General features: G+C 26.4%; 2 protein-coding genes across 2 annotated transcripts; one reads left to right on the forward strand and one right to left on the reverse strand.

The window, feature by feature from the left end:
* The first annotated feature begins 5,148 nt into the window (after positions 1-5,148).
* On the forward strand, positions 5,149-5,994 carry LOC119609285 (hybrid signal transduction histidine kinase D-like). The gene has a single exon (XM_037964010.1). It carries the CDS (start codon positions 5,149-5,151, stop codon positions 5,992-5,994), a length of 846 nt encoding a protein of 281 aa, XP_037819938.1.
* Positions 5,995-19,508: 13,514 nt separating this feature from the next.
* LOC119609286 (hybrid signal transduction histidine kinase D-like) lies at positions 19,509-26,398 on the reverse strand. The gene is made up of 2 exons (XM_037964011.1): positions 26,352-26,398; positions 19,509-20,457 (listed from the first exon to the last, which is right to left on the reverse strand). Exon 2 carries the CDS (start codon positions 20,368-20,370, stop codon positions 19,525-19,527), a length of 846 nt encoding a protein of 281 aa, XP_037819939.1. The 5' UTR covers positions 20,371-20,457; positions 26,352-26,398; the 3' UTR covers positions 19,509-19,524.
* Positions 26,399-26,607: the final 209 nt, after the last annotated feature.

Genomic DNA, 26,607 nt, shown 5'->3' on the forward strand with positions numbered 1-26,607 from the left:
CAATTTGTTATAAAAAATTTTTTTAAACAAAATTTATTGAAAATTATTTTTATTTTCTACAAAAAAGGTGTTTATTTTTAATTTTTTTTTTTTCTAAGAATTTTTTTAAATACTAATTTCTTCGAGTTGTTGTTGGCGTGGATGTAAAAATTTTATAAAAAAGCAGAGGAATTAAAAATTAAATAAAATTTATCACAAAATAATAATAATAATAATAACATTGAAAATAAAATAAAAAATTGAAGAAAAAATTATAAATAAATTAAAATCAAATAAATAAAAATAAAATAAATTGAAATTAAAACATAAAAATAAAATAAATAATAAAATTAAATAAATTAAAATAAATAAATAAAAATAAATTAAAATTAAATAAATAAAATAAAATAAATTAAAATTAATTAAAATAAAATAAAATAAATTAAAATTAAATAAATTAATTTAAATTTTATAAAATAAATAATTAATATTTATTGTTATTTTAACAATTTTAATAATGAAATAAATAATCAAAATTAAAAAAAAAAATATTAAAAAACATGGAAAAACTATTAGTAATTAATAACCATAAACAAGAAATTCCAAAAATATAAAAAAAATATTAAATTAAAATATATAAAAACTAAATAAACTATAGAATTAAAAACAATAAATTGGTTATTAAATTACAATTCTAAGTGTTATACAAATTATAAAAAATAGATTTTTTACAACGTAATAAAAAAAAGTACATAAATTTTCGACTTAAAATAATAAAAAAATATGTCAAATAATTTTTTATATAAATAAAATTAAAAACAAATAAAAAAGAACAAAATTTTAAAACATTTTTGGCTTAAATTTATAACAAAAAACAAATTTTAAAATAAATAAAAAAATCTAAATTATTAAAAATTTGGACTTAAAAATAAAAAATAAATATTTTTTACAAAAAATGAAAAACAAATTACTTTAAAAGGTTGTTTTTATAAAAATAAATATTTAAAATTAAAAAAATATTTTTATTAAAAAAAAACAAATAAAATTTGAACACAATAATTAAAAAAAGAAACTTTTAAAAATAAAAACTTAAAAAAAAACATTTTAAAAATTAAATCTATTATTTTTTTTAACATTTTAAAATAAATAATTTAAACAATAAAAATTATTAGAAAAAATAAATAAATTGAACCAAAAACTTTTTATAGAAAATTTAAAAATTATTATTATTTAAATAAAAAATTAAAAAAATATTTTTTTCTAAAAAAATAATAAAAATGATTTAAAAATAATGAAAAATTTTATAAAAAGACAGTTTAATAAAAAGTTTAAAAAATAACTAAAATAATTGTGCAAAAACGCAATAATATTTATTATAAAAACTTTATATTTAAAAACATTAAAATTGTAAAAAAAAAAGCTTTTTGAAAATATCAAAAAATAAAAAAAACTGATAAGTGACATTTTATGATGAATAAAATAAAATTCAATTATTGGACTATATTCACTCTAAAAATAACTTAATGCAAAAATTAAAGTTTTCAAAAAAATTCCATATTTTCAAAAAGCACTCAACATTTGAAGAAACTTTATTTAAAAACAAATGAAAACTACTGTGTTCACATTAGCTAAAAACTTTACTAAATATGTTTATTAGTTAAACAAGTTAAATGGACTTAAAAAAATTCCAATAACTGCAAATCAGTATTTTTGATAACTCTGATTCAAAATAAACTAATAAACTTTACACTAAAGAAAGCTTTAAAACTTTCTTTTAAATTATAGAAAATGTGTATAAATAAATCTGATCATATGAACGATATTAAATCATTCTTAAAAATGCTATAAAAGCTTGTTTAAGCCCTGAAACTTGATTCTTAACTAAATAAGCTTTAGGGGAGCTTTTCATGCATTTTTGATAACAATTCTATTAGCAGCAAACTCTGCTTCTTAATCTACTTGATTATGATTCAAAATAAATCTGAAAATCGTTTCACTTTCTTGAATAAAATTGTCAATAGAAAGATTCTAAAGCATTAGGAAAGCTTTAAGGGGAACTTTTAAAGTTTCATACATTTTTAATAAGAATTATATCAGCAACAAGCTTTGTCAGCAATTCTACTAGATTGTGATTCATAACAAACTGCGAAATCTTTTCATATTCTTCACAAAATCATCAAGCGGAAGCTATTAAAGCTTTATGAAAGTCTTAAAAGCTTTTTGATTCTTAACTAAGTTAGATTTGTAACAGCTTTTTTATAACAATTCTATCAGCAGCAAGCTCTGTTTCTTAATCTACTTGATTGTGATTCAAAACAAACTGCAAAATTTTTTCATATTCTGCACAATAGGAAAGTCTTAAAAGCTTTTTCAAAGTGTGGAATCTTGATTTTTAGCTAAGTTAGCTTTAGGGGAGCTTTAACAGTTTCATGCATTTTTGAGAACAATTCTTTCAGCAACAAAATTTGTTTCTCTTTCTACTTGATTATGATTCAAAAGAAACTGCAACATTCTTTCACATTCTTCACACAATGATCTAGCGGAAGCTACTAAAGCATTAGGAAAGTCTTAAAAGCTTTTTCAAAGTGCGGAATCTTGATATTATACTAAGAATGCTTTTTAGGAGCTTTTAAGATTTCAACCATTTTGATAACAAACCTATCAGTATTATGCTTCGTTTCTCAAGTAACTAGAATGATTAAAAAAATTAAAGATCCTTTTCTAAATAAAGCTTTAACAAGACCTTTGATCTATGATAACTTCAAAAGCTTCACTTTTTCAATCCCCTAAAGAGGTTTGAAACACAATAGGAAAGTAATTTCTCTGTAGAAGAGCTTTTTTCAAAAATTTTATCAATCGCTTAAGATAAGAAGCTTTCGAAAAACACTAAAATTAAGAAAAAACAAACCAAACACATTTGTTTTTGAAAAGTTTCCATTTTATAGTCGATCACAGTTTAATTACTTTATAAAAATCACTTAAATAAACTTTTAAAAATCTATAATTTTTTAGCCTTAAATTTAATAAAAAATAAACTTTTATACAATAACTAAATTTTAATTCTAAATATTTATTTTAAATATTTTTAAACAGAAAATATTACGAATTTTTGCTAAAAAATCAATAAATAAAAAATTTCGAAAAATTTTAAAATAATTTCCTAAAAAATATATATTTAAAAAAAATGTACATAAATTAAATAAATAAAACACTCCGTCCCTTAAAAAAAAAAGACTTAAAATTCAATAAAATTTAAAATTAAAATATATATAAACAAGTTTATAAACAAAATGTTGCTAAACATTTAAAGGCAACTTTAATAACTCACAAAGAAAAGCACAAAAACAACAAAAAACACTCATTTGGAAATGTTAAAACTTAAAACAATTAAAAACTTAAAAATAAATTCAAAAAAATTTAAAAAATAATTTTTAAAAAAATATATATAAAAAATAATCTTTAAAAAACCTTAATACAAAACATAAGTGCATTTAACTGGTATTTAAAGGAAGAAACATTTTATAAAAAACAGGTTTTGATAAACATTTTTATACAAAAAAAAGTTTTGCTAAATAAATATTATAAATATAAAAATACTGCCTTAATAAACAATAAATTAAAAAAACTGCTGTAATGATCAAATTTTCATAAAAAGTTTCGAAACAAAAAACTTTTAAGAAAATGTGTGGTTTATTATTATTACCCACTTAAAATCTTATGAAAATTCTTTAATTATTGAAATAAAATGACTTAAATATAATAAGCAACATGTTGCCTAAACAATTTAAAATAATCCTCAACATTAAAAGACTGGTTTTGTATAAAGTATAATTAACTGTAAATAAACTTTATGAATAATAAATCAATAAATCAATATTTTTTATTAAAAAATATAAACAAATAAAGTAAAAATATGTTTAGCAACATTTAAAAATTTTTAATATCACAAAAAACATGTTGCTAAATATGTTACAAAACATTTGACACAAAAATAAAAACAATAAACTAAAAAAAATCTCAAAGAATTCTTGAATAGCAAAGACTTTAAAAAAGAGTTAAAATAAAATGTATCTAAACAAGTTTACAAACATTTGAGAAACCTAATTTACAAGTAAAGAAGTGTTTAAACTGATATTTGTGTTATTACTTAAGTGAATCGAACGAATTTTGTTAAACAGCAACATGTTGCTAAACATTTCAAACGCAAAATAAAGTTAAAAAGTGAAAAAAATCTATAAATAATTAAAAAAAGGAAAGACTAAAGCACATGACAACATGTTTGTAGACATGTGACTAAACATCTATTTCTGAACTACAATAAACTTTGTTTCTAAACAAATTTACTAAATGTTTTCAAAAGTGTAGACAAAAACCAGTGTGAAACCTGGATCATTAATAAAACATTACATAACTGGAACAATTCTCAATAAAAAACTGACATTTAAAGAAATGTTGCAGAACATTTTCAAAGCAAAAAGTGATTGGAAGAAAACTGTTATTTGTAGTTCTAAATTCAAGTACAACCCAAGTGATTGAAAAAAGTATCTCTCAAAACAACAATTGCTAAAAAATAGACAATTTTATAAAAGAAAAAAGTAAATTTTGTAAAGAAAAACTTTAAGCAACATGTTGCTAAACAAAACCACAACATTGTAAACTAAAATTCTTTAACAAAAGTAAATAATAAAGATAATACTTCAAGAAAACTGTTAATTTGTTTGCAAACATTTCATAAAATGTTTAGCAACATGTAGCTTAAGCTACAAAAGAATGCAAACAACAAAAACTGTAAAAAAATTTTTATGAATACATTAAAACATTACTAAACATTTCGAAAAGTGATTATAAATATAAAGTTGCACCAAAACTTAATAAATGTTAAAGAAACAGTGTAATAAAATAAAAGAAAATGGCTTAAATACCAAAATAAAACTCTAGCAACATGTTGCCAAACTATTATTAAATAAAAAATCAATAAAATATAAAAATTATACTCTAAAACAAAGACAAATAACAAGAAATCAAAAGTGTTTTTACAACTTTAAAATAAGAAAAGCAACATATTGCCTTTAAAAATCTAAGCAACATGTTGCGGCATAAAATAACAGTTAAAATTGACTAAAAATACAAAAGACTTAATTAAAAAAAACCCCAAAATAAAACTTCCAAATGAGTGTGGAACAGCAGCAGCAATTAACGGCCATTGAATTAACAAAATCAACAAGCAACAACAACAATAATAATAACAATAACAACAACAGCAGCACTAGCAACACTACTAGTTCTATTAGCAACAACAATTCAAGCCTTAATCTTCATGTAACTAAAACGAATTCCAATGAAAATGTCAATTTATGTGATTTAAAACACAATGATCTTTTCCTTAAAACCAAAGACTCCGCCACAACAACACTGGACAAAACTAATGCAGCAGCCGGTGCTGTCAAACAAAATGGTCAACATTATGTACATGATTCTAAGGAAACCAATGGCGATCATTTGAAATTAACAGCACAGCAACAACATGAAGATAATGAAAAAGAAAAAGAACAAAAGGATCAGCTGCAGGAAGCTCAACTAAAAGAGAAAGAAACACAAAATGTTGATGAACAGCAGGATAATGAACCAGGCGAAGAAGAGGAAGATTGTACAATAAATACCGCCTGTATTATAAAAACTCCTTTAAATAAAACTCTTCTAAAGAAATGTACACCCAATGGTAATGGAAATATTAACTTAAACTCTACAACTACAATTTGTAATTGTGCACAAGAAACGGATACAAATGAACATGATTTTAATGAAAATAACGATCAATTTGATCATTTTACAAAAATTCCCATACCCACATCATCATCGTCGTCATCATCAGCAACATCATCATCATCAGCGCCAACAACAACTTCGTCAATAAAGTGTACAAAATGCAATAACAACAATAATATACATTACAACAATTACAATTGTTATTATCGTAAAAAGGCAACGCGTTTAAAACCATCAATATGTCGTTAGTATTTTTGCAACTAACCCCTTTCATCTTCCCCAACCCCTAAAACGAACATTTTAAAAATTCTTTATAACAACTTCCTCTTTAATATATAATTTTTTTATTTATTTCTAGTTAAAAGATCTCAAAAAACGCAATTTACCTTAAAAATTAAACAAAATTGTAAAAAAAGTGCCAAATTTTCAAAAAACAAAAACAATAAATTTTTCTATATATAAAAAAAAAACAAAAACAATTGGCTTATCAACATGTTTATTATTGGACCTTAAAATTGACTGTAATTAAAAAAAATATATATCCTTTACCCTACAACAATTGGCTGTTATTCCTAAATTTAGCATGTTATTTGGTTTAATAAGAAATTTTGTTTAAAAATTTTTCAAAAATTTTTTTACAAAATTTTCTTTATTGAAATTTCATTAAACATCTTCCCACCTTTAAAAATTGTCCAACATACTTACATCAAAATTATGACATCAATAGGTAAATTGTGTTTATATTTTCTTATATTTTTAAGGTAGTTTTTAAGTTATTTGATTTAGCAACATGTTGCAAAGGCAAATTTATAAGCAACACGTTGTCTAAGCCTGATTTTAAAGTATATTTTTTATAACATTTTATCGATTACGCGTTGTGTATTTATGGAAGTAGTCCAGACAGAACAGTCCATGGTCTGTACTGTATATAGATTATACCATAGTCCAGACTATAGTCTATTCTAAAGTCCAAACAATAGATTATTCCATAGTCCAGATTATAGTCTATTCTATAGTCCAGACTATAGACAAGTATATAGTCCAGACTATAGACTATTCTATAGTCCAGACTATAGACTATTCTATAGTCCAGAATATAGACTATTCTATAGTCCAGACTATAGACTATTCTGTAGTCCAGACTATAGACTATTCTATAGTACAGACTATAGACTATTCTATAGTCCAGACTATTAACTACTATATAATCCAGACTATAGACTATTCTATAATACAGACCATATACTATTCTATAGTCCAGACAATAGACTATTCTATAGTCCAGACTATAGACTAGTCGATAGTCCAGACTATATACTATTCTATAGTCCAGACTATAGACCATTCTATAGTCCAGACTATAGACTACTCTATCGTCCAGACTATAGATCATTCTATAGTCCAGACTATAGACTACTCTATCCTCCAGACTATAAACTACTCCATAGTCCTGACTATAGTTTGTACTATAGTCTGGACTATAGAATAGTCCATAGTCTGGATTATAGTCCAGACGATAGTTTATAGTATAGTCCACACTATAAACTATTATATAGCCCACACTATAGACTATTCAATAGTCCAGACTATAGACTATTCTATAGTACAGACTATAGACTATTCTATAGTCCAGACTATAGACTATTCTATAGTCCGGACTATAGACTATTCTATAGTCCAGACTATAGACTATTCTATAGTCCAGACTATAGACTATTCTATAGTCCAAACTATAGACTATTCTATAGTCCAGACTATAGACTATTCTATATTCCAGACTATAGACTATTCTATATTCCAGAATATAGACTATTCTATAGTCCAGACTATAGACTATTCTATAGTCCAGACTATAGACTATTCTATAGTCCAGACTATAGACTATTCTATAGTCCAGACTATAGACTATTCTATAGTCCAGACTATAGACTATTCTATAGTCCAGGCTATAGACTATTCTATAGTCCAGACTATAGACTATTCTATAGTCCAGACTATAGACTATTCTATAGTCCAGACTATAGACTATTCTATAGTCCAGACTATAGACTATTCTATAGTCCAGACTACAGACTATTCTAAAGTCCAGACTATAAACTATTCTATAGTCCAGACTATAAGCTATTCTATAGTCCAAACTAAATACTATTCTATTGTCCAGACTATAGACTATTTTATAGTCCAAACTATACACTATTCTATTGTCCAGACTATTCTATAGTCCATACTATACACTACTCTATTGTCCAGACTATAGACTATTCTATAGTCATGATTATAGACTATTCTATAATCCAGACTACAGACTATTCAATGATCCAGACTATAGACTATTCTATAGTGCAGACTATAGACTATTCTATAGTGCAGACTATAGACTATTCTATAGTCCAGACTATAGACTATTCTATAGTCCAGGCTATAGACTATTCTATAGTCCAGGCTATAGACTATTCTATAGTCCAGACTATAGACTATTCTATAGTCCAGACTATAGACTATTCTATAGTCCAGACTATAGATTATTCTATAGTCCAGACTATAGACTATTCTATAGTCCAGACTATAGACTATTCTATAGTCCAGACTATAGACTATTCTATAGTCCAGACTATAGACTATTCTATAGTCCAGACTATAGACTATTCTATAGTCCAGACTATAGACTATTCTATAGTCCAGACTATAGACTATTCTATAGTCCAGACTATAGACTATTCTATAGTCCAGACTATAGACTATTCTATAGTCCAGACTATAGACTATTCTATAGTCCAGACTATAGACTATTCTATTCAGACTATAGACTATTCTAGTCCAGACTATAGACTATTCTATAGTCCAGACTATAGACTATTCTATAGTCCAGACTATAGACTATTCTATAGTCCAGTCTAAAGACTATTCCATAGTCCAGACTATGGACTTTTCTATAGTCCAGACTATAGACTATTCTATAGTCCAGACTATAGACTATTCTATAGTCCAGACAATAGACTATTTTATAATCCAGGCTATAGACTATTCTATAGTCCAGACTATAGACTATTCTATAGTCCAGACTATATACTATTCTATAGTCCAGACTATAGACTATTCTATAGTCCAGACTATAGACTATTCTATAGCCCACACTATTGACGATTCTATAATCCAAACTATAGACTGTTCCATAGTCCAGAACTACTGACTTATCTATAGTCCAGACTATAGACTATTCCGTAGTCCAGACTATAGACTATTTTTATAATCCTTTCCTATAGTCCATATTATGTAATCTCTTTCAAATATTTCAATGATATTAAGATTGTTTTCGATTTCCAAATCTTTTAAGTTAGGTAATCAAACAAAATTTATACAATTTATTAAATAGAGCAGTGGAAAATTTTTACAAAAATCCAACAAAAAGAAAGATCAAAAAACTTGAAAAAAGAAAGAATTTCTTTAGCTTTGAAAGTAAAATAAACAAATCTTGATATCTCTTCTCATACATTTGATATCTCACCACTTCCTCTCTCCGGCGAACGCATAAATTACTATTACAATTTACACATGTAATAATGTGGACAACATAGAACTCCCCCATGCTTTTTAGTGGCGAAGAGTAAAAGCGAAAAGAGAACAAACTTTTGTTATCACTTAAGTTTAGAGAACATAATTATGTACATACATATAAAAATGATTACAAACATACTTATGTTTGTATACATTAATGTGTATACAAAAAGGTTTTTTTTTATAAAAATGCATTTATTTATGTTTAAATAAAATTCTAAATAAAGTCTCTTCACACTCACGCATTTTAAAACGCCACCAGTTTTTATACAAAATAAATTTAATATATAAAAAAAACTTGATTACAGCTGCAACAACAATACATAACATTAAGTTTTGTTCTTGTTGTTGTTTTTGTTGCTGTTTAGATACCAAACATGTGTCTCATAAAAGCAGCGAGCGCACTGTTTTGTATCTCTAAGTGAGTCAATAAAAATTATTTATTATATATTTATACAATTGTTGTTGTTGTTGTTTTTTTGTATATTTAATTCTGTTACGTTTTGTATTGTTTAGAATTAATCTTATGCTTGATAATGAAAATGGGTCAAATAGTTTTTTTTTTTTTCGTTTATTTTCAAATCATATACAATACTCAAACACATTTATACACACACTGCTGCTGACATACACACTTCCACACATATATCTTTTAACATTTAAACTGTATTTTTTTAGTAGACACTGAAAATATGTACTGTTATACGTAGTGAGTAAGAGTAAACGAAAATGTTTGGAAGGGAGCGCAGAGGGCTTTTGGAGGGGGGATGTGGGGTGTGAGCTAGAACGTAAGACAGTATAAAAATAAATAAATAAATATAAAGAAATCAACAAAAAAATTTAACATTAACAAAAATTATGTGTAGACATTCATTTTTTTAACAAAAAATAATTCTAAAGCAGACATAGTTATTTAGAAATGTTTGTAGCTACGTGAGCTTAACGATCTATGATTTTTGGTGCTTTTTTGGTTTTATTATGAACTATGATTAGATCGCTATAGCAAAAGGCCGGTAGTGTTAGAATGAGAAATTAGATCCAGAAATGTAGTTTTTTGATAAAGACTACTCTACAGTCCAGACAATAGACTATTCTATACTCCAGACAATAGACTATTCTATAGTCTAGACTATAGACTATTCTATGGACCAGACTATAGACTATTCTATAGTCCGGACTATAGACTATTCTATAGTCCAGACTGTAGACTATTCTATAGTCCAGACTGTAGACTACTCTATAGTCCAGACTGTAGACTACTCTATAGTCTGGACTATAGAATTGTCTATAGTCTAGTCTATAGACTAGTCTATAGTCCAGACTATAGACTATTCTATAGTCCAGACTATAGAATATTCTATAGTCCAGACCATAGACTAGTCTATAGACCAGACTATAGACAATTCTATAGTCCAGACTATAGACTCGTCTATAGTCCAGACTATAGAATAGTCTATAGTCCAGACTATAAAGTATTCTATAGTCCAGACTATAAACTATTCTATAGTACAGACTATAGACTATTCTATAGTCCAGACTACAGGCTATTCTATAGTCCAGACTATAGACTATTCTATAGTCCAGACTATAGACCAGACTATAGACTATACAATAGTCCTGACTACAGACTATTCTATAGTCCGGACTGTAGACTAGTCTATAGTCCAGACTATAAACTATTCTATAGTCCAGACTATAAACTATTCTATAGTCCAGACTATAGACTATTCTATAGTCCCGACTATAGACCTATTCTATAGTCCAGACCATAGACTAGTTTATAGTCCAGACTATAGACTATAAACAATTCTATAGACCAGACTATATACAAATTTATAGTTCATACTATACAATACTCCATAGTCCAGATTATAGAAAATTCTATAGTCATACTATAAACAACTCTATAGTCCACATTATAGAACAACTCTATAGCCCTGGCTATGAACAACTCTATAGTCCAGACTACAGACTATGCTATAGTCCAGACTCCATAACTTCATTGTCCAGACTAGTCGATTCTATAGTCCAGACTACAGACTATTCTATAATCCAGACTACAGGACTATGCTATAGTCCAGACTATAGACTATTCTATAAACCAGTTAATAGACTATTCTATAGACCAGACTATAGGACTATTCTATATTCCAGGACTATAGACTATTCTATAGACCAGACTATAGACTATTCTATATTCCAGACTATAGACTATTCTATAGACCAGACTATAGACTATTCTATATCCAGACTATAGACTATTCTATAGACCAGACTATAGACTATTCTATATTCCAGACTATAGACTATTCTATAGACCAGACTATAGACTTTTCTACAGACTAGACCATAGACTATTCTATATTCCAGACTATAGACTATTCTATAGTCCAGACTATAGACTATTCTATAGACCAGACTATATACTATTCTATAGACCAGACTATAGACTATTCTATATTCCAGACTATAGACTATTCTATAGACCAGACTATAGACTATTCTATATTCCAGACTATAGACTATTCTATAGACCAGACTATAGACTATTCTATATTCCAGACTATAGACTATTCTATAGACCAGACTATAGACTATTCTATAGACTAGACCATAGACTATTCTATATTCCAGACTATAGACTATTCTATAGTCCAGACTATAGACTATTCTATAGTCCAGACTATAGACTATTCTATAGTCCAGACTATAGACTATTCTATAGACCAGACTATAGACTATTCTATATTCCAGACTATAGACTATTCTATAGTCCAGACTATAGACTATTATATAGTCCAGACTATAAACCAACTCTGTAGTCCACAATATAGACAACTCTATAGCCCTGGCTATGAACAACTCTATAGTCCAGATTACAGACTATGCTATAGTCCAGACTACAGACTATTCTATAGACCAGACTATAGACTATCTATAGACTAGACATAGACTATTCTATAGTCCAGACTATAGACTTATCTATAGACACAGACTATAGACTATTCTATAGACAGACCATAGACTATTCTATATTCCAGACTATAGACTATTCTATAGTCCAGACTATAGACTATTCTATAGACTAGACCATAGACTATTCTATATTCCAGACTATAGACTATTCTATAGTCCAGACTATAGACTATTCTATAGACCAGACTATAGACTATTCTATATTCCAGACTATAGACTATTCTATAGACCAGACTATAGACTATTCTATATTCCAGACTATAGACTATTCTATAGACCAGACTATAGACTATTCTATATTCCAGACTATAGACTATTCTATAGACCAGACTATAGTCTATTCTATAGACTAGACCATAGACTATTCTATATTCCAAACTACAGACTATGCTATAGTCCCGACTATAGACTATTCTATAGTCCAGACTATAGACTATTCTATAGTCCAGACTAAAGACTATTCTATAGTCCAGACTATAGACTATTCTATAGTCCACACTATAGACTATTCTATAGACCAGACTATAGACTATTCTATAGACCAGACTATAGACTATTCTATAGACCAGACTATAGACTATTCTATAGTCGGGACTATAGCATAGTCTGTAGTTTGGAAGATAGAATAGTCTATGGTCTAGTCTATAGAATAGACTATAGTCTGGTCTAGAATAGTCTATAGTCTGGAATATAGAATAGTCTATAGTCTGGTCTATAGAATAGTCTATATCTGGAATATAGAATAGTCTATAGTCTGGTCTATAGAATAGTCTATAGTCTGGAATATAGAATAGTCTATAGTCTGGTCTATAGAATAGTCTATAGTCTGGACTATAGAATAGTCTATAGTCTGGAATATAGAATAGTCTATGGTCTAGTCTATAGAATAGTCTATAGTCTGGACTATAGAATAGTCTATAGTCTGGAATATAGAATAGTCTATGGTCTAGTCTATAGAATAGTCTATAGTCTGGTCTATAGAATAGTCTATAGTCTGGACTATAGAATAGTCTATGGTCTAGTCTAGAGATAGTCTATAGTCTGGTCTATAGAATAGTCTGTAGTCTGGACTATAGCATAGTCTGTAATCTGGACTATAGAGTTGTTCATAGCCAGGGCTATAGAGTTGTCTATATTGTGGACTACAGAGTTGTTTTAGTCTGGACTATATATAGTCTATAGTCTGGACTATAGAATAGTCTATAGTCTGGAATATAGAATAGTCTATAGTCTGGTCTATAGAATAGTCTATAGTCTGGACTTAGAATAGTCTATAGTCTAAGTGGGACTATAGAATAGTCTATAGTCTGGACTATAGAATAGTCTATAGTCTGGAATATAGATAGTCTATGGTCTAGTCTATAGAATAGTCTATAGTCTGGTCTATAGAATAGTCTATAGTCTGGAATATAGAATAGTCTATAGTCTGGTCTATAGAATAGTCTATAGTCTGGAATATAGAATAGTCTATAGTCTGGTCTATAGAATAGTCCTATAGTCTGGAATAATAGAATAGTCTATAGTCTGGTCTATAGAATAGTATATAGTCTGGTCTATAGAATAGTCTATAGTCTGGACTATAGAATAGTCTATAGTCTGGAATATAGAATAGTCTATGGTCTAGTCTGTAGAAAAGTCTATAGTCTGGTCTATAGAATAGTCTATAGTCTGGAATATAGAATAGTCTATAGTCTGGTCTATAGAATAGTCTATAGTCTGGAATATAGAATAGTCTATAGTCTGGTCTATAGAATAGTCTATAGTCTGGAATATAGAATAGTCTATAGTCTGGTCTATAGAATAGTCTATAGTCTGGAATATAGAATAGTCTATAGTCTGGTCTATAGAATAGTCTATTAACTGGTTTATAGAATAGTCTATAGTCTGGACTATAGCATAGTCTGTAGTCTGGATTATAGCATAGTCTGTAGTCTGGACTATAGAATCGACTAGTCTGGACAATGAAGTTATGGAGTCTGGACTATAGCATAGTCTGTAGTCTGGACTATAGAGTTGTTCATAGCCAGGGCTATAGAGTTGTCTATAATGTGGACTATAGAGTTGTTTATAGTATGGACTATAGAATTTTCTATAATCTGGACTATGGAGTATTGTATAGTATGAACTATAAATTTGTATATAGTCTGGTCTATAGAATTGTTTATAGTCTATAGTCTGGACTATAAACTAGTCTATGTCTGGACTATAGAATAGTCTATAGTCGGGACTATAGAATAGTCTATAGTCTGGACTATAGAATAGTTTATAGTCTGGACTATAGAATAGTTTATAGTCTGGACTATAGACTAGTCTACAGTCCGGACTATAGAATAGTCTGTAGTCAGGACTATTGTATAGTCTATAGTCTGGTCTATAGTCTGGACTATAGAATAGTCTATAGTCTGGACTATAGAATAGCCTGTAGTCTGGACTATAGAATAGTCTATAGTCTGTACTATAGAATAGTTTATAGTCTGGACTATAGAATACTTTATAGTCTGGACTATAGACTATTCTATAGTCTGGACTATAGACGAGTCTATAGTCTGGACTATAGAATTGTCTATAGTCTGGTCTATAGACTAGTCTATGGTCTGGACTATAGAATATTCTATAGTCTGGACTATAGAATAGTCTATAGTCTGGACTATAGACTAGTCTATAGACTAGACTATAGACAATTCTATAGTCCAGACTATAGAGTAGTCTACAGTCTGGACTATAGAGTAGTCTACAGTCTGGACTATAGAATAGTCTACAGTCTGGACTATAGAATAGTCTATAGTCCGGACTATAGAATAGTCTATAGTCTGGTCCATAGAATAGTCTATAGTCTAGACTATAGAATAGTCTATTGTCTGGAGTATAGAATAGTCTATTGTCTGGACTGTAGAGTAGTCTTTATCAAAAAACTACATTTCTGGATCTAATTTCTCATTCTAACACTACCGGCCTTTTGCTATAGCGATCTAATCATAGTTCATAATAAAACCAAAAAAGCACCAAAAATCATAGATCGTTAAGCTCACGTAGCTACAAACATTTCTAAATAACTATGTCTGCTTTAGAATTATTTTTTGTTAAAAAAATGAATGTCTACACATAATTTTTGTTAATGTTAAATTTTTTTGTTGATTTCTTTATATTTATTTATTTATTTTTATACTGTCTTACGTTCTAGCTCACACCCCACATCCCCCCTCCAAAAGCCCTCTGCGCTCCCTTCCAAACATTTTCGTTTACTCTTACTCACTACGTATAACAGTACATATTTTCAGTGTCTACTAAAAAAATACAGTTTAAATGTTAAAAGATATATGTGTGGAAGTGTGTATGTCAGCAGCAGTGTGTGTATAAATGTGTTTGAGTATTTGTATATGATTTGAAAATAAACGAAAAAAAAAAAAACTATTTGACCCATTTTCATTATCAAGCATAAGATTAATTCTAAACAATACAAAACGTAACAGAATTAAATATACAAAAAAACAACAACAACAACAATTGTATAAATATATAATAAATAATTTTTATTGACTCACTTAGAGATACAAAACAGTGCGCTCGCTGCTTTTATGAGACACATGTTTGGTATCTAAACAGCAACAAAAACAACAACAAGAACAAAACTTAATGTTATGTATTGTTGTTGCAGCTGTAATCAAGTTTTTTTTATATATTAAATTTATTTTGTATAAAAACTGGTGGCGTTTTAAAATGCGTGAGTGTGAAGAGACTTTATTTAGAATTTTATTTAAACATAAATAAATGCATTTTTATAAAAAAAAACCTTTTTGTATACACATTAATGTATACAAACATAAGTATGTTTGTAATCATTTTTATATGTATGTACATAATTATGTTCTCTAAACTTAAGTGATAACAAAAGTTTGTTCTCTTTTCGCTTTTACTCTTCGCCACTAAAAAGCATGGGGGAGTTCTATGTTGTCCACATTATTACATGTGTAAATTGTAATAGTAATTTATGCGTTCGCCGGAGAGAGGAAGTGGTGAGATATCAAATGTATGAGAAGAGATATCAAGATTTGTTTATTTTACTTTCAAAGCTAAAGAAATTCTTTCTTTTTTCAAGTTTTTTGATCTTTCTTTTTGTTGGATTTTTGTAAAAATTTTCCACTGCTCTATTTAATAAATTGTATAAATTTTGTTTGATTACCTAACTTAAAAGATTTGGAAATCGAAAACAATCTTAATATCATTGAAATATTTGAAAGAGATTACATAATATGGACTATAGGAAAGGATTATAAAATAGTCTATAGTCTGGACTACGGAATAGTCTATAGTCTGGACTATAGATAAGTCAGTAGTCTGGACTATGGAACAGTCTATAGTTTGGATTATAGAATCGTCAATAGTGTGGGCTATAGAATAGTCTATAGTCTGGACTATAGAATAGTCTATAGTCTGGACTATAGAATAGTATATAGTCTGGACTATAGAATAGTCTATAGTCTGGACTATAGAATAGTCTATAGCCTGGATTATAAAATAGTCTATTGTCTGGACTATAGAATAGTCTATAGTCTGGACTATAGAATAGTCTATAGTCTGGACTATAGAAAAGTCCATAGTCTGGACTATGGAATAGTCTTTAGACTGGACTATAGAATAGTCTATAGTCTGGACTATAGAATAGTCTATAGTCTGGACTATAGAATAGTCTATAGTCTGGACTATAGAATAGTCTATAGTCTGGACTATAGAATAGTCTATAGTCTGGACTATAGAATAGTCTATAGTCTGGACTATAGAATAGTCTATAGTCTGGACTATAGAATAGTCTATAGTCTGGACTATAGAATAGTCTATAGTCTGGACTATAGAATAGTCTATAGTCTGGACTATAGAATAGTCTATAGTCTGGACTATAGAATAGTCTATAGTCTGGACTATAGAATAGTCTATAGTCTGGACTATAGAATAGTCTATAGTCTGGACTATAGAATAATCTATAGTCTGGACTATAGAATAGTCTATAGTCTGGACTATAGAATAGTCTATAGTCTGGACTATAGAATAGTCTATAGCCTGGACTATAGAATAGTCTATAGCCTGGACTATAGAATAGTCTATAGTCTGGACTATAGAATAGTCTATAGTCTGCACTATAGAATAGTCTATAGTCTGCACTATAGAATAGTCTATAGTCTGGATCATTGAATAGTCTGTAGTCTGGATTATAGAATAGTCTATAATCATGACTATAGAATAGTCTATAGTCTGGACAATAGAGTAGTGTATAGTATGGACTATAGAATAGTCTGGACAATAGAATAGTGTATAGTTTGGACTATAAAATAGTCTATAGTCTGGACAATAGAATAGTATTTAGTTTGGACTATAGAATAGCTTATAGTCTGGACTATAGAATAGTTTATAGTCTGGACTTTAGAATAGTCTGTAGTCTGGACTATAGAATAGTCTATAGTCTGGACTATAGAATAGTCTATAGTCTGGACTATAGAATAGTCTATAGTCTGGACTATAGAATAGTCTATAGTCTGGACTATAGAATAGTCTATAGCCTGGACTATAGAATAGTCTATAGTCTGGACTATAGAATAGTCTATAGTCTGGACTATAGAATAGTCTATAGTCTGGACTATAGAATAGTCTATAGTCTGGACTATAGAATAGTCTATAGTCTGGACTATAGAATAGTCTATATTCTGGAATATAGAATAGTCTATAGTCTGGAATATAGAATAGTCTATAGTCTGGACTATAGAATAGTCTATAGTTTGGACTATAGAATAGTCTATAGTCTGGACTATAGAATAGTCTATAGTCTGGACTATAGAATAGTCTATAGTCCGGACTATAGAATAGTCTATAGTCTGGACTATAGAATAGTCTATAGTCTGTACTATAGAATAGTCTATAGTCTGGACTATTGAATAGTCTATAGTGTGGGCTATATAATAGTTTATAGTGTGGACTATACTATAAACTATCGTCTGGACTATAATCCAGACTATGGACTATTCTATAGTCCAGACTATAGTACAAACTATAGTCAGGACTATGGAGTAGTTTATAGTCTGGAGGATAGAGTAGTCTATAGTCTGGACTATAGAATGATCTATAGTCTGGACGATAGAGTAGTCTATAGTCTGGACTATAGAATGGTCTATAGTCTGGACTATAGAATAGTATATAGTCTGGACTATCGACTAGTCTATAGTCTGGACTATAGAATAGTCTATTGTCTGGACTATAGAATAGTATATGGTCTGTATTATAGAATAGTCTATAGTCTGGATTATATAGTAGTTAATAGTCTGGACTATAGAATAGTCTATAGTCTGTACTATAGAATAGTCTATAGTCTGGACTACAGAATAGTCTATAGTCTGGACTATAGAATAGTCTATATTCTGGACTATAGAATAGTCTATAGTCTGGACTATAGAATAGTCTATAGTCTGGACTATATACTTGTCTATAGTCTGGACTATAGAATAGACTATAATCTGGACTATGGAATAATCTATTGTTTGGACTTTAGAATAGACTATAGTCTGGACTATGGTATAATCTATATACAGTACAGACCATGGACTGTTCTGTCTGGACTACTTCCATAAATACACAACGCGTAATCGATAAAATGTTATAAAAAATATACTTTAAAATCAGGCTTAGACAACGTGTTGCTTATAAATTTGCCTTTGCAACATGTTGCTAAATCAAATAACTTAAAAACTACCTTAAAAATATAAGAAAATATAAACACAATTTACCTATTGATGTCATAATTTTGATGTAAGTATGTTGGACAATTTTTAAAGGTGGGAAGATGTTTAATGAAATTTCAATAAAGAAAATTTTGTAAAAAAATTTTTGAAAAATTTTTAAACAAAATTTCTTATTAAACCAAATAACATGCTAAATTTAGGAATAACAGCCAATTGTTGTAGGGTAAAGGATATATATTTTTTTTAATTACAGTCAATTTTAAGGTCCAATAATAAACATGTTGATAAGCCAATTGTTTTTGTTTTTTTTTTATATATAGAAAAATTTATTGTTTTTGTTTTTTGAAAATTTGGCACTTTTTTTACAATTTTGTTTAATTTTTAAGGTAAATTGCGTTTTTTGAGATCTTTTAACTAGAAATAAATAAAAAAATTATATATTAAAGAGGAAGTTGTTATAAAGAATTTTTAAAATGTTCGTTTTAGGGGTTGGGGAAGATGAAAGGGGTTAGTTGCAAAAATACTAACGACATATTGATGGTTTTAAACGCGTTGCCTTTTTACGATAATAACAATTGTAATTGTTGTAATGTATATTATTGTTGTTATTGCATTTTGTACACTTTATTGACGAAGTTGTTGTTGGCGCTGATGATGATGATGTTGCTGATGATGACGACGATGATGATGTGGGTATGGGAATTTTTGTAAAATGATCAAATTGATCGTTATTTTCATTAAAATCATGTTCATTTGTATCCGTTTCTTGTGCACAATTACAAATTGTAGTTGTAGAGTTTAAGTTAATATTTCCATTACCATTGGGTGTACATTTCTTTAGAAGAGTTTTATTTAAAGGAGTTTTTATAATACAGGCGGTATTTATTGTACAATCTTCCTCTTCTTCGCCTGGTTCATTATCCTGCTGTTCATCAACATTTTGTGTTTCTTTCTCTTTTAGTTGAGCTTCCTGCAGCTGATCCTTTTGTTCTTTTTCTTTTTCATTATCTTCATGTTGTTGCTGTGCTGTTAATTTCAAATGATCGCCATTGGTTTCCTTAGAATCATGTACATAATGTTGACCATTTTGTTTGACAGCACCGGCTGCTGCATTAGTTTTGTCCAGTGTTGTTGTGGCGGAGTCTTTGGTTTTAAGGAAAAGATCATTGTGTTTTAAATCACATAAATTGACATTTTCATTGGAATTCGTTTTAGTTACATGAAGATTAAGGCTTGAATTGTTGTTGCTAATAGAACTAGTAGTGTTGCTAGTGCTGCTGTTGTTGTTATTGTTATTATTATTGTTGTTGTTGCTTGTTGATTTTGTTAATTCAATGGCCGTTAATTGCTGCTGCTGTTCCACACTCATTTGGAAGTTTTATTTTGGGGTTTTTTTTAATTAAGTCTTTTGTATTTTTAGTCAATTTTAACTGTTATTTTATGCCGCAACATGTTGCTTAGATTTTTAAAGGCAATATGTTGCTTTTCTTATTTTAAAGTTGTAAAAACACTTTTGATTTCTTGTTATTTGTCTTTGTTTTAGAGTATAATTTTTATATTTTATTGATTTTTTATTTAATAATAGTTTGGCAACATGTTGCTAGAGTTTTATTTTGGTATTTAAGCCATTTTCTTTTATTTTATTACACTGTTTCTTTAACATTTATTAAGTTTTGGTGCAACTTTATATTTATAATCACTTTTCGAAATGTTTAGTAATGTTTTAATGTATTCATAAAAATTTTTTTACAGTTTTTGTTGTTTGCATTCTTTTGTAGCTTAAGCTACATGTTGCTAAACATTTTATGAAATGTTTGCAAACAAATTAACAGTTTTCTTGAAGTATTATCTTTATTATTTACTTTTGTTAAAGAATTTTAGTTTACAATGTTGTGGTTTTGTTTAGCAACATGTTGCTTAAAGTTTTTCTTTACAAAATTTACTTTTTTCTTTTATAAAATTGTCTATTTTTTAGCAATTGTTGTTTTGAGAGATACTTTTTTCAATCACTTGGGTTGTACTTGAATTTAGAACTACAAATAACAGTTTTCTTCCAATCACTTTTTGCTTTGAAAATGTTCTGCAACATTTCTTTAAATGTCAGTTTTTTATTGAGAATTGTTCCAGTTATGTAATGTTTTATTAATGATCCAGGTTTCACACTGGTTTTTGTCTACACTTTTGAAAACATTTAGTAAATTTGTTTAGAAACAAAGTTTATTGTAGTTCAGAAATAGATGTTTAGTCACATGTCTACAAACATGTTGTCATGTGCTTTAGTCTTTCCTTTTTTTAATTATTTATAGATTTTTTTCACTTTTTAACTTTATTTTGCGTTTGAAATGTTTAGCAACATGTTGCTGTTTAACAAAATTCGTTCGATTCACTTAAGTAATAACACAAATATCAGTTTAAACACTTCTTTACTTGTAAATTAGGTTTCTCAAATGTTTGTAAACTTGTTTAGATACATTTTATTTTAACTCTTTTTTAAAGTCTTTGCTATTCAAGAATTCTTTGAGATTTTTTTTTAGTTTATTGTTTTTATTTTTGTGTCAAATGTTTTGTAACATATTTAGCAACATGTTTTTTGTGATATTAAAAATTTTTAAATGTTGCTAAACATATTTTTACTTTATTTGTTTATATTTTTTAATAAAAAATATTGATTTATTGATTTATTATTCATAAAGTTTATTTACAGTTAATTATACTTTATACAAAACCAGTCTTTTAATGTTGAGGATTATTTTAAATTGTTTAGGCAACATGTTGCTTATTATATTTAAGTCATTTTATTTCAATAATTAAAGAATTTTCATAAGATTTTAAGTGGGTAATAATAATAAACCACACATTTTCTTAAAAGTTTTTTGTTTCGAAACTTTTTATGAAAATTTGATCATTACAGCAGTTTTTTTAATTTATTGTTTATTAAGGCAGTATTTTTATATTTATAATATTTATTTAGCAAAACTTTTTTTTGTATAAAAATGTTTATCAAAACCTGTTTTTTATAAAATGTTTCTTCCTTTAAATACCAGTTAAATGCACTTATGTTTTGTATTAAGGTTTTTTAAAGATTATTTTTTATATATATTTTTTTAAAAATTATTTTTTAAATTTTTTTGAATTTATTTTTAAGTTTTTAATTGTTTTAAGTTTTAACATTTCCAAATGAGTGTTTTTTGTTGTTTTTGTGCTTTTCTTTTGTGAGTTATTAAAGTTGCCTTTAAATGTTTAGCAACATTTTGTTTATAAACTTGTTTATATATATTTTAATTTTAAATTTTATTGAATTTTAAGTCTTTTTTTTTTAAGGGACGGAGTGTTTTATTTATTTAATTTATGTACATTTTTTTTAAATATATATTTTTTAGGAAATTATTTTAAAATTTTTCGAAATTTTTTATTTATTGATTTTTTAGCAAAAATTCGTAATATTTTCTGTTTAAAAATATTTAAAATAAATATTTAGAATTAAAATTTAGTTATTGTATAAAAGTTTATTTTTTATTAAATTTAAGGCTAAAAAATTATAGATTTTTAAAAGTTTATTTAAGTGATTTTTATAAAGTAATTAAACTGTGATCGACTATAAAATGGAAACTTTTCAAAAACAAATGTGTTTGGTTTGTTTTTTCTTAATTTTAGTGTTTTTCGAAAGCTTCTTATCTTAAGCGATTGATAAAATTTTTGAAAAAAGCTCTTCTACAGAGAAATTACTTTCCTATTGTGTTTCAAACCTCTTTAGGGGATTGAAAAAGTGAAGCTTTTGAAGTTATCATAGATCAAAGGTCTTGTTAAAGCTTTATTTAGAAAAGGATCTTTAATTTTTTTAATCATTCTAGTTACTTGAGAAACGAAGCATAATACTGATAGGTTTGTTATCAAAATGGTTGAAATCTTAAAAGCTCCTAAAAAGCATTCTTAGTATAATATCAAGATTCCGCACTTTGAAAAAGCTTTTAAGACTTTCCTAATGCTTTAGTAGCTTCCGCTAGATCATTGTGTGAAGAATGTGAAAGAATGTTGCAGTTTCTTTTGAATCATAATCAAGTAGAAAGAGAAACAAATTTTGTTGCTGAAAGAATTGTTCTCAAAAATGCATGAAACTGTTAAAGCTCCCCTAAAGCTAACTTAGCTAAAAATCAAGATTCCACACTTTGAAAAAGCTTTTAAGACTTTCCTATTGTGCAGAATATGAAAAAATTTTGCAGTTTGTTTTGAATCACAATCAAGTAGATTAAGAAACAGAGCTTGCTGCTGATAGAATTGTTATAAAAAAGCTGTTACAAATCTAACTTAGTTAAGAATCAAAAAGCTTTTAAGACTTTCATAAAGCTTTAATAGCTTCCGCTTGATGATTTTGTGAAGAATATGAAAAGATTTCGCAGTTTGTTATGAATCACAATCTAGTAGAATTGCTGACAAAGCTTGTTGCTGATATAATTCTTATTAAAAATGTATGAAACTTTAAAAGTTCCCCTTAAAGCTTTCCTAATGCTTTAGAATCTTTCTATTGACAATTTTATTCAAGAAAGTGAAACGATTTTCAGATTTATTTTGAATCATAATCAAGTAGATTAAGAAGCAGAGTTTGCTGCTAATAGAATTGTTATCAAAAATGCATGAAAAGCTCCCCTAAAGCTTATTTAGTTAAGAATCAAGTTTCAGGGCTTAAACAAGCTTTTATAGCATTTTTAAGAATGATTTAATATCGTTCATATGATCAGATTTATTTATACACATTTTCTATAATTTAAAAGAAAGTTTTAAAGCTTTCTTTAGTGTAAAGTTTATTAGTTTATTTTGAATCAGAGTTATCAAAAATACTGATTTGCAGTTATTGGAATTTTTTTAAGTCCATTTAACTTGTTTAACTAATAAACATATTTAGTAAAGTTTTTAGCTAATGTGAACACAGTAGTTTTCATTTGTTTTTAAATAAAGTTTCTTCAAATGTTGAGTGCTTTTTGAAAATATGGAATTTTTTTGAAAACTTTAATTTTTGCATTAAGTTATTTTTAGAGTGAATATAGTCCAATAATTGAATTTTATTTTATTCATCATAAAATGTCACTTTTATCAGTTTTTTTTATTTTTTGATATTTTTCAAAAAGCTTTTTTTTACAATTTTAATGTTTTTAAATATAAAGTTTTTATAATAAATATTATTGCGTTTTTGCACAATTATTTTAGTTATTTTTTAAACTTTTTATTAAACTGTCTTTTTATAAAAATTTTTCATTATTTTTAAATCATTTTTATTATTTTTTTTAGAAAAAAATATTTTTTTAATTTTTTATTTAAATAATAATAATTTTTAAATTTTCTATAAAAAGTTTTTTGGTTCAATTTATTTATTTTTTCTAATAATTTTTATTGTTTAAATTATTTATTTTAAAATGTTAAAAAAAATAATAGATTTAATTTTTAAAATGTTTTTTTTTAAGTTTTTTATTTTTAAAAAGTTTCTTTTTTTAATTATTGTGTTCAAATTTTATTTGTTTTTTTTTAATAAAAATATTTTTTTAATTTTAAATATTTTATTTTTATAAAAAAACCTTTAAAGTAATTTGTTTTTCATTTTTTGTAAAAAAATATTTATTTTTTTATTTTTAAGTCCAAATTTTTAATAATTTATTATTTTTATTTATTTTAAAATTTTTTTTTGTTATAAATTTAAGCCAAAAATGTTTTAAATTTTGTTCTTTTTTATTTGTTTTTAATTTTATTTATATAAAAAAATTATTTGAAATATTTTTTTTATTATTTTAAGTCGAAAATTTATTACTTTTTTTATTACGTTGTAAAAAAATATATTTTTTATAATTTGTATAACAATTAGAATTGTAATTTAATACCAATTTATTGTTTTTTAATTATATAGTTTATTTATTTTTTATATATTTTAATTTAATATTTTTTTTTATATTTTTTAATTTATTGTTTATGTTTATTAATTACTAAATAGTTTTTCCATTTTTTTAATATTTTTTTTTTTAATTTTGATTATTTATTTCATTATTAAAATTGTTAAAATAACAATAAATATTAATTATTTATTTTATAAAAATTTAAATTAATTTATTTAATTTTAATTTATTTTATTTTATTTTAATTAATTTTAATTTATTTTATTTTATTTATTTAATTTTAATTTATTTTTATTTATTTAATTTTAATTTATTTAATTTTATTATTTATTTTATTTTTATGTATTTAATTTCAATTTATTTTATTTTTATTTATTTGATTTTAATTTATTTATAATTTTTTCTTCAATTTTTTATTTTATTTTCAATGTTATTATTATTATTATTATTTTGTGATAAATTTTATTTAATTTTTAATTCCTCTGCTTTTTTTATAAAATTTTTACATCCACGCCAACAACAACTCGAAGAAATTAGTATTTAAAAAAATTCTTAGAAAAAAAAAAAATTAAAAATAAACACCTTTTTTGTAGAAAATAAAAATAATTTTCAATAAATTTTGTTTAAAAAAATTTTTTATAACAAATTGTTTGTTATTTTTTCACACAATAACACTTTTTGCACTTGATTTCCGGTTACCGGGACATAAAAAACTACAACAATAAACGATTGAAAAAAACGCGGGTTTTTTAAATAAATTTTTATAGATTTATTTTTCTATTTTTTTATAATTATTTAAAATTTTTATAATTTTTTTTTAAAGAAAAAATCTTGTTTGTTAAGCGTTAAAATTCTTCAAATGGTATCCGCCGAAGAAAGTTTAACATACTAACAGTTGTTAAAGTTTAATTTTAAAGTTACAGCATATTTTGATATCATTAAATAAAATGTTGTTGTTTTTGTTTGTAGTTGTAGTTGAATTTTTTTGTTTTTGTTTCGATTTGAAATGTTACCGTTAGAGTTTGTATAGAGTAAATGGAAAATGTTATAATAGAGTAAGAGTTTTTATGTAAAATATATTTGAAAAAAAAAACATAAAATGTAACACACTAACACACACACACGAACACATAATCAAACTAATACCACGGCAAACACGAACGTAATGTAAAAAAAAAACAACGTTAGAGAAGAAAAAAGCAAAGCAAACAACATAAAAGTTCTTGCTTGTAAAAATGATGTGGTTGTTGTACTAGATGTTGCTATTTTTACTATGTTGTTGTAGTCTATTAAAATATTTTCTCTTGTTTCTTGTTGTTGTTATAGAGTAAAAGTAAGTAGTTAGAGTATAAATAACCCGCGTTAAACGTGCGTTTAGGCGAACGGTTTAAAGTGAAATGAAAGGAGTCAACGAAAGAAAGCCACCAACAAGCGCCAAAAACTATTTCATTTGAAAAATCTATACACAAACCCAACAGCAGCAGCAGCACCAGCAAGCAACATGACGACTAACTGACACACACTTACACACACAAACTAACAGCTAGCTCTAGCTACATTAACATAAACATTTTTCTATGAGTACAAAACAACATTTGAACAAAAAAAGAAATAAAACAAGAAGCCACCGCAACAGAAACCTACATAAATTAAAAAAAAAAAAACTTTTTTTTTAAATTTTCTAATGCTTTTTTTTAAAGAGCATATACATAATACAACAATATAAA

Source organism: Lucilia sericata, unplaced genomic scaffold (assembly GCF_015586225.1).
Source record: "Lucilia sericata isolate MDLA Ls3-8-SP2 unplaced genomic scaffold, ASM1558622v1 Contig000957F_arrow, whole genome shotgun sequence".
Classification (NCBI taxonomy): Eukaryota; Metazoa; Arthropoda; class Insecta; order Diptera; family Calliphoridae; genus Lucilia; species Lucilia sericata.